The sequence below is a fragment of the Rhincodon typus genome, chromosome 10 (assembly GCF_021869965.1).
Source record: "Rhincodon typus isolate 14 chromosome 10, sRhiTyp1.1, whole genome shotgun sequence".
NCBI lineage: Eukaryota > Metazoa > Chordata > Chondrichthyes > Orectolobiformes > Rhincodontidae > Rhincodon > Rhincodon typus.
In genome coordinates this window covers 69,012,220-69,021,652 of record NC_063341.1, presented here as the reverse complement: position 1 = coordinate 69,021,652, position 9,433 = coordinate 69,012,220, and the positions used below count along the sequence as shown (strand labels likewise).

The window sequence follows — 9,433 nt, the reverse complement described above, 5'->3', positions numbered from 1 at the left end:
ACACACAGAGAGTGGGGAGAGGGACACACAGAGAGTGGGGAGAGGGAGGTTGAAAAACTCTCCCTGGGTTTGATCTGACAGAATTTCCACTTTAGAACGTACAAGAATTTCAAATTGGAGATTAGCTTGAATTGCTAACTTAGAGTTTTAAACAAAACAACCAGACGCATTTCTAGTATTCGTTAGATTTCGGAATGCAGGGACCATCTCCCACCCAAAACAAAAGTCTGTGCATTTGATCGGAATGTTTTTTTTGGTGGCAATTACATTGCAGTTCTCGACAGATGGGAAGCGGGTGCGCTTACAAGGCCAAATGTGTAACATTAGCTTAAACTTTTCACTTTGGGAGCTGCGTGACTCGAATGTAAATCGCCCCAAACAGGGGGAATTCCTCAAGTCCATTTACTGTTCTTTAATGGAGCCTCGGGAACCCGAAGCGTTCAATTAAGCCTCTATCGGTCCGACTTGGGGTTTCTAATGGTTCCGGCTCCTGTTTGTTAGATCTCATATCTCGCCCTCCTCACCAACTCAGCGCCTACTAATGAAAACAAGGAGGGTTTAATTCCCCCACTCTACCCTCCTCATGCTCACCACTACAACCCCCCCCCCCCCCACTTCCACCCCGTCCACTTCAGACTGTGACGATAGAAAATTGGTTTCAATTTTCGTGAGGAAAAGGTCGTTAATATTTCAACAATTCGGACCTCAATCAATCACAACATCAAAATGAAACCGAACTCTTTCCAAGCGTCTGAACTGGAATACATTGATACATAAAGCGGTGCTTTTTACATAATCGCAAACAAAAGGAACACCAGGAGGAAAGGGGGGAGCGGCAAAAAGGCTGCGGATAAAAATAAATACAACAAAAACGAGACTTCTTTTGGATAAGGGGGTGAGACTGTAAACAGCTAAAATGACGCTTGGCTAATTCCGAGTAACAGATATGGCCCCTAGTGAATTAAAGACCTTGAATTAATGCTGTTATGACAAATCAAGATAAACGTCCCCCTAAATTGCATGCGATTTAATTAATTTTTGAAATACTAGAGGGTTTTTTTTTCGCTCACTAATAGTTCCGTGACTCGCCGACTGTCATTGTGCTAAAGTGGCTACACTTCAAACTGAGGTTCAGTAATGAACTCTCAGCTTCAGCAGCGTGGCCAAAACCGGGAGGGGGAGAGTGGGAAAGGGAGGCAGAGTGAGGAAGGGGGAAGAGAGTGGGGGAGAGTCAGAGAGGGGGACTGAGAGGGAGGGGAGCAGAGTGAGGAAGAGGGAGAGTGTGTGAGGGTGGGAGGGAGTGAGGGGAAGGAGTGTGAAAGGGGAGAGTGGGAAAGTGGGGAGAGTGAGAAAGTGGGGATGGTGAGAGAGTGGGAAGTGAAATGAGAGAGAGGAGTGAAAGAGAGGGGGAGTGCATCATTTCATTTCCGTGCCTGGGAATTATAAAACAGAGAAAGCAAAAGCGCCAGCCGAGCTGGTGGTAATCCCACTCTCAAAAGCCAATTTTCTTAATTAAATGTTTTGTTTCTTAGCTGTCGGTTCTATTCATTTTGTCTCTTCTGCTCACCAGTACTCAAATCGAGCCTCTGGAATATTTCAATAGATTTTTTTTAGAAAAAATATATGTAAAAGGAGGCACAGGTCGAGGTTGAAAGAGCTGTCACTAATTAAAGCTTTTAATTGTGCCGAGTCCTATTGAATCCTCTATCTGGGAGATCTGAAACTACAGCGTCTAGTGTTTGTCTCCCACCAATCTCCAGCTTATTAACAACATTCCACCCCCCCCCCCCCAAATAAAAGTGTAGATCCAGACTTATTCTTAATTAGTCTGGAATCTAGTAAAAGGAAGAACCAGGATATAGCATATAGAGGGGACTGGGGGCTGAATTAATAAGCAGTTTTACACACACACAGAATCCAACCAATCTCACTTCAATTATTCCCCTATCGAGTTGAAATCAGAGCTTTTTATTTCTCTCGACTGTGATTTAGTATCTGTCAAGTTCATTGCCACTAAAATCCACAGCAGCTCAGTAAACTTGCTCAACCTTTAAGGAAAAAAATTACGCCCCCCCCCGAGAGAAACATTCACAGAAATGAAATATTTAATCTCTTGAAAGTTGTGATATGTGATCCCCTCTGTAGTCCCTTCCATTTAGATGATTGGAGGCTCAGTCACGTGCCAAGAAGAAGACGGTTACACGGTTGTGGAAAACGATAATAACTCTCACTTCCATCGTCTTCAGTTTTAATGAGATTCCTTCTCGCTCCCAAGTCACGGAAAGTCAACTTTCCCAGGAACTTCCTCTTCCTCCTCCTCCTCTCCCACCCCCACTCTCCACATGTAGCAGACGCATATTTTAAATTAAAAATGCATCACCTTCCTTATGAGATTCTTAACCCCATTTAATTTCTTTGACCTTGTGGGTCTGGCTAACTCCGAATGGAAGAAGCGTACGCATTCTCGACTTTCCGTGACGGGAACGTGCAGTTTAACCGTTGCAAAGAGAGAGAGAGAAATGCAAACCTCAGAAACGATGCCTTTGCACGTTTGCAAATCTTCCAGTTACTGGCTGGAATGATTGTAAGACGTCAATTCAAATATCGCAAAAAAAATCAAATGACATGAAACAATTTAATTTGTCCACCTCCTCCAATCACGTTACTGTAATCTTTCTGATATATCAAAGCAGTTTGGAAGTCCCATTTTGGAGGGAGGGAGGGGTGGGTGGGGAGGGAGAGAGAGAGCAAGCTGAAGATTTACGCTCGATTTAATATTTCCCTCGGTTGGAAGAAATTTTAAATGGCAATTCCCTTTTTCCTAAGTAGATTTTTAAAAAGGAGGGATGGGAGGTGAGATCTGAGAGAAGAAAGCCCAACAGATATCTGATTTAACAGGGTGTAGGGATATTCAAATCAGTTAAATGTATATGGCAGGGGAGGGGGGTGGGTTCTTTCGATAGAATTGATGGTAGAGTCTCTAGAATCTTACCAGAAGGTGGGCTGCTCTCTCATTATAGAGTCATAGAGTTGTACAGCACAGAAACAGGCCCTCCGGTCCAAGTGGTCCATGCCGACCAGATATCCTAAATTAGTCTAGTCCTATTTGCCACGAGAAAGAGACAGCGATGGTTTAACCTGAGGGTCACCAAACACCTCAAGGCGAAGGGGAAAGGTTGAGTCCTTCATTGAAGGATAGTCAATTGCTGGAGAAACTCGATTACAAACGGAAAGAACTGGTGGGATGTTGGACACCAGAAAGAAAAACAGAAATTGCTGGAAAAGCTCAGCAGGTCTGGCAGCATCTGTGAAAACAGAAAACAGAGTTAACGTTTTTCAGGTCCCAGTGACCCTTCCACAGAAATCCTCCCTGAGGAAGAGTCACTCCACGTTAACTCTGCTTTCTGTCCACACAGATGCTGCCGGACCTGCTGAGTTTCTCCAGTAGTATTTTTTTGTTCCTGAATTCCAGCAGTCCTTCGCGGGGGGGCTTGTTTGTCGATTGAAGGATTCTCAAGTATGTTTTTAAGAAAAAAAAAGCCCATCAGCAATAGGAGCTGCCTGAAGTTGGTTTGTGGGTGAAATGTACCTGATATAATCGTTCCTGCACAGGATCATACCGCTCTTGGTGTAGCAGGAGGTGCCTATCTCGCCGAGCTGGGCCTGACAACAAGAACACTTGAGGCAGCGGCTGTGCCAATAACTGTCCATGGCGTAGAGCAGGAAGCGGTCGGCGATCTTCCCCCGGCAGCCGGCGCACATTTTCCAAGCCAAGCCCGCGCGGTTCACGCTGCCCGTGGGCGGCTGCGAGCTCCCGTTGTTCACCATCTTTTTCTTGCGAGGAGAGAGAGAGAGAGAAAATACAGTGTCGCCCTCCCTCGAATCTACATTGGGCGGGAGGAGAGAGAGAGAAAGAGAAGGGGGGAGGGAGAAGGATAGAATAAACGGGGGGGTGGGAGGAGTGGGAAAGAGGTGGAAAATGTATTAATTGGGGAAAAAAAGAAACACGATTGTATTTTTGTTGTAACAGATTGATGAGAAGGAAATCAGAAATCGGGCCCAGTGGTTACTAAGGCCTTCCCCCCCACCAAAAAAAAAGCAAAAAAAAAAAATGCCAATTAAACCAATTCTTGTTAACCTGTTACTCAAAGCCCATGTTTAGTGTGGTCTAATCTGTCCTTGATCTGTAATCTGAATGTTGCTCCGGTGTCATTTCAACAGGATTCCGCCTCTCTCGGTGAAGACAGAGTGGTCGGAACGGGGGTGGGGGAGTGGAATGGTTAGTCGTCCTGACCATGTGCCTGATGCTATTCAGCTTTCCCCGGAATATCTTTTCTTTCTTTTTAAAAGAAAATACAATTCAGGCAGAATAAAGCTGGCAGGAGAGGGAGAGAAATCGCCGTGCCGAGCGAATAGGGCGCCAAAAAAAATCACTAACCTCCCAACCAGAGACTCCTTTTTATTTTTTAAAAATGCATTGAAATCCTCCAAAAACATAATGTTAACTCCACCCTCCTCCCCAAAACCCGGATAACTCCAGGCCCTGGTTAAGTTTCATTCTAAAGTGATAATATTCTGTCTCTTCCCCACACCCAAACCCTCCAAACAAAAAATCGCTTTTTTAACTTCACTGCGTTTTCTAAGAATTAATTGAGAGGGAGCCCTGCAATGAGAGCTGGGGCCGGAGCTAGCTCTGGGGGCTGAGACAGAGCGGTCAGGGCTGGAACTCCAGCCGTGAGAGGTTTGGGGGAGGCGGGGGGGGGGGGGGGGGCGGCAAAAAGGAACAGGGGGGGGGGAGATATTATGTAGCCAAGGCAGCGACCACAAAACCAGCCTCCACCACACACACACACACACACACCCCTTTCTCAGTGTGCAGAGGAAAAATCCCAATCTCCAATCCCCCCCCCGAGTGAAATCCAGATTTACACACATCTAGATTAAACACTGAATTTAAAACACACACGAGTCTGCAGCCTTACCTCCTGCTTCCCTCCGCTGTCTCGGTATTGTGTTGTGTGAGTGATTTTTTTAAAACGGCTGCTTATCAGCTATTTGCTACGGTCTTGAAATATCCGTCTGGGTTTCGATTGCAATCGGAAGAATTCAATTGCTAGCCTCCTTAACAGCGTCAAACTCTCTCTCTCTCTCTCTATCGAGCGCCCTTTATTTCTTTTTCTTCTCGTTAATCGGTAAATAGCGTTCACGGCTCTCCCCTTTTCTCTCCGTCCTTCCTTCGTTCACTGACGAAGGTGAATGTAGAAGTTCCTCCTTTGATATGTCCGGCCTCTAACTTCTGTACATGCGGATCGATTGCTCCGATCAGTCTGCGTCTCGTCTAAAGTCTCCCTGAAGCGGTCGGTGAAATGTAGATAGGGGAAGAAGTCAGGTTGAAGCTTGAGAAGGTTTTTTTTGTTGTTGTTTGTGTGTGTGTGTGTGTGTGTGTGCGGCGGGAGATTGGGTGCCTCTCTCTCTCTCACGTACACACAGCTCTCTCTCTCTCAGCACTGCCGCCTTCTTCCCCCGCTGCACCTACATGTGTTGGTGACAGCGAATGAAGCCGCACACACCTCCTTCAGAGTCGTAACGTCAGCCCAGAGGACCAACCATCTCACTTCCTAATGCAACACGGAATAACCGCGCCGTCCAATCCCGACTTCTGCTGACAACCAGAACAGCGGCAAAAAACACACATCCACCCTCACACAGGAGAAACTGTCCAGGCTGCCCCCTTCTTACAGGAATTAGCAAACAAACCCTGGATTCTTTACACACAACACATATTCAACATCAGTCCCATCTCCGAAATACCCATCAATCTCCTTCCTGCCGCCTTTGTTTTTGTCGAGTTTCATTCACCATTTTATCACAAACTTTCTATCAGTTAGTGAGAATTGGTGGTTGTTGAATACAGAGAGTTTTGAATTCAGGGCAGATATTTTTTCCCTCATCAACCTGTTCAGAGATGTATAGACACACCTCTGGATCAGGTGGGTCTCGAACCCGGGTCCCCTGCCACATTTAGTAAATGGTATTATGAACCGAGTTGGGTTTCACTGCGATGGGATTTATCCCTCACTGCCGCGACCCACACTCTGTTTCTGGGTTAACATGGAAAGATGATGACTGAGAAAAATAGAATCCAGTTGAACTAGATATGAAAACCGTGTGGCACCATTTGGTGAATCGTTTACATCAGACCAGTTGACTGCTATAGTATGTTTGGTAACCTGTGTGCATATTTGTGGCGCGGGCTGTAAACGTAGCCAATAATTAAATAGAGAATACTGCAGAAATTCAGCAGGCCTGGCAACATCTTTGGAGAGAGAGATAAACTAAGTTTCATTCAGCTTTCTAAAGGTGACCGGACCCGAAACGTTAACTCTGTTTTTTCCATCACAGATGCTGCCAGACCTGCTGGGCTTTTCCGGCAACTTTGATTTTGTTGCTCGAGCTGTTGAGTTTCTCCAGCAATTTCTGTTTTTGTTTCAGATTTGCAGCATCCGAAGTTCTTTATATCCTGTGTGTGTGTGTATGCAACTGGTTTAGGAGTAAACACTACAAGAGAAAGAAATATGTTATAATTTCAACATTGTCTACAGTTTCATATTGATGCTGTCACACTTAAAGAGGTCGGTTTGTCCAGGTTAACAAGTATTTTCTATCCTCCGCCGCCGTTGTTTTATTGACTTGTGCTGGGATCTCTCAGCTGGGATTGTTCAGAAACATGGGGCTCCACCATTCAATAGGACCATGGCTGATCATCCAACTCAGTTCCTTGTTCCCGCTTTCTCCCCTTACCCTTTCATCCTCAGAAATATATCTACTCCTTGAAAACATTCAATGTTTTGACCTTAACCACTTTCTCTGGTAGAGAATTCCACAGGCTCACCATTCTCTGGGTGAAGTCATTTCTCTCCATCTCAGTCCTAAATGGCCTACCCCTTATCCTTAGACTGCAACCTCCTAGTCCTGGCCTCTCCCACAAACGGGAACATCCGTTGTGCATTTATCCTGTCCAGTCCTGTTAAAATTTTATAGATTTCTATGAGATTCCTTCTCATTTTTCTGAACTCCAATGAATATAATCCAACTCTTTTCACGTCAGTCCTGCCATCCCAGGAATCAGTCTGAGATTAGGACTTCTCCCAGCTGCTCCCATGCTTTCTGGTGTTGACGGAGATGATGATGTGGAAGTTTCCAACCTGTGCTGAGTTAAAATGGTCAGAAGTTCAGCAATTGTATTGGGGATAAAGAAGAAGCAATCAGCCACGAGGTTTCTCTAGTGAACTCTGTAAGAGTGCGGGCATGTTAAAGGGAAGTAGGAACCCGATTCAGCTCTGACATAACCATGAACCAAGCACCCAATACACTCCAAACCTAACCTGTCACATAATGGATTGCCTGAGAGACAGTGCGCTGAAGGCCAGGCAGTCAGTCTCTGTGTAAATTCCCAAACTTCCGAAAAAAAAGTTAAGAAACTGCGAGGGAATCCGATTTTCGGCTATGTATAGTTTGATTCCCTTGGTCCAGGTTCATATTGATGCAGGGAAGCTTTGCTCTGTTTGTGATCCCGATTCCATGATGGAATGGCGGAGCAGACTGTACGGGCCGGATGGCCTGATTCTATTTCTGTATCTTACCGTCTTATGGGTTGAAACTTTTCGAAACAGCAGTGTCAGGGCATAGGAAACCAAACAGGATTACCCTGCCTTCAGAACATTCCAATTTTACATATTTGTCAGCCTGGTGCGGAATAAATTGCAGCCACGTTCACATCCACGTTAGATTTAAATACATTAAATACATGCCCTCTGATTCCCTTCCTCATTTGAGAATCCGAACATTGGCTTTCCCCATTGGCTTGGTGGATCAAAGCACCACCTGGTGGTTGACCAGGCGCTGGAAATCTTTCGGATCCTCTTCGATTCTCGATCTGATTCCCACCGCATTTGAGGTCACCTCAGCCAGTTGCGGCTGTTGGAATTAGCCCATGTGCTCTGGTCGACGGGAGTGGATAGATCACGGACGTTCTGCTGTTCCTGCCTGCTCTCCTGGACAGTAAACTGGGGTGGGGGGGAGGGGGGGGTGTTCTTTTGTGATGCCCTCCGCAGTTTGAATGTCTGTACCTACTCACTTTCTGGACTTCCACGTGAAGACTGACCAATTCCAGAAAGATCTACTAAAATCTATGGGATAAACATTGTAGAATGAGGAAACTTGACTACTTCTGGCAGAGGACGGGGACGTTAGAAAAAAGTGACCCCGAGCACAAGCACTGAAGCCACTGGCGATATTTCCAAACCAATCTGTTTAGGGATGTTAGGACACATCTCTGTAGCAGATGGGACCTGGAACCTAGGACTCCTGGCCTAGAGGCCTGGACTCTACCACCGTGTCACTGTTGAAGATTAGACAGGACGCACGTAATCCGCGACATTTGCGATAATGAATGGACGCAGACCTGTGCCCGTAGCTCCACAATGACAATTTCGAGCATCTACACCCTGAATGTCTTGAACATTCTTGAAATCTCACGCTTTTTGTCACCTTTTGAACGTCGGATTTTTGTGGGTGTGTATCTGCGAGCAACGCCACAGGCGCTCCGCTGATTATATTTTGAAAAAAGAATAAAAGTAAACACGACGGGTCATATATCCATGCAAAAATCAAAATCAATGAAGGTGCGATACTTACAGTGATAAAACAGTACTGTAATCGAAATAATTTTACTTGAATTCAAGTTGATATTGAAAGTTACGTTTGTATATAATCCTAACCCTAACCAATAAACAACGTTATTCCACCTCCTCATGCTGGCTTCTATTACTCGATTCGAACCTTCTCATGCCAGTTTGAATGTTTTCATTGGAAAAGCTTCTGTTCATTGTACAGGTAGATTTACGCACTCGCCCCTGTGTGTTCTGTCTATAAACTCCTGTTTTACCCAAATATCTGGCGCGCATCGATCGCACTGCTGAATGGTCAGCCATTGTTCTATTGCGATAACGTGGGCAGTAAATCCGAATTGTGTTTTCGTCTCTGAGTTTAAAACCGAGTCACCGGATGAGAATTTTATTCCCTGGATGGTTCTGAGTGCCCTTTAGTACATGACTTTTTTTTCAAAGATGCCTCTAGTCCAGCACCAATTTAACCTGCAGCTGAAATATACGCAGAAAATGCTGGAGAAACTCAGCAGGTTTGGCTTCATTTATGGCGAGGAAAAAAGAGTTAGCGTCCAGTGATCCTTCTCCAGAATTCAAAACCTAAAAGTCAGACCAACAAACCTAAAGACCCTTTATCAGTGTTTCGAAAGCTTGTGATTTCAAATGACCCTGCTAGACTATAACCTGGCGTCATATGAGTTCTGAGATAACAAGGTGAAAAGCTGGATGAACACAGCAGGCCAAGCAGCATCATAGGAGCAGGAAAG

At 45.3% G+C, this 9,433-nt stretch overlaps 1 protein-coding gene across 2 annotated transcripts in view; it reads right to left on the bottom strand.

Annotated features, from left to right (window-relative positions):
* LOC109923059 (LIM domain transcription factor LMO4.2) overlaps nt 1-5,551 on the bottom strand; it is a 13,660-nt gene extending 8,109 nt beyond the window's left edge. The window contains exons 1-2 of one of the 2 annotated variants that reach the window (XM_020523102.2): nt 4,983-5,551; nt 3,590-3,884 (exon numbers count right to left, since the gene is read on the bottom strand). In XM_020523102.2, coding sequence (XP_020378691.1) covers nt 3,590-3,828 — 239 coding nt within the window. In that variant the 5' untranslated portion in view covers nt 3,829-3,884; nt 4,983-5,551. Of the gene's footprint in view, nt 1-3,589; nt 3,885-4,138; nt 4,283-4,982 lie in introns of those variants that run through there. The other variant, XM_020523103.2, reaches the window with a different exon arrangement.
* Nucleotides 5,552-9,433: the final 3,882 nt, after the last annotated feature.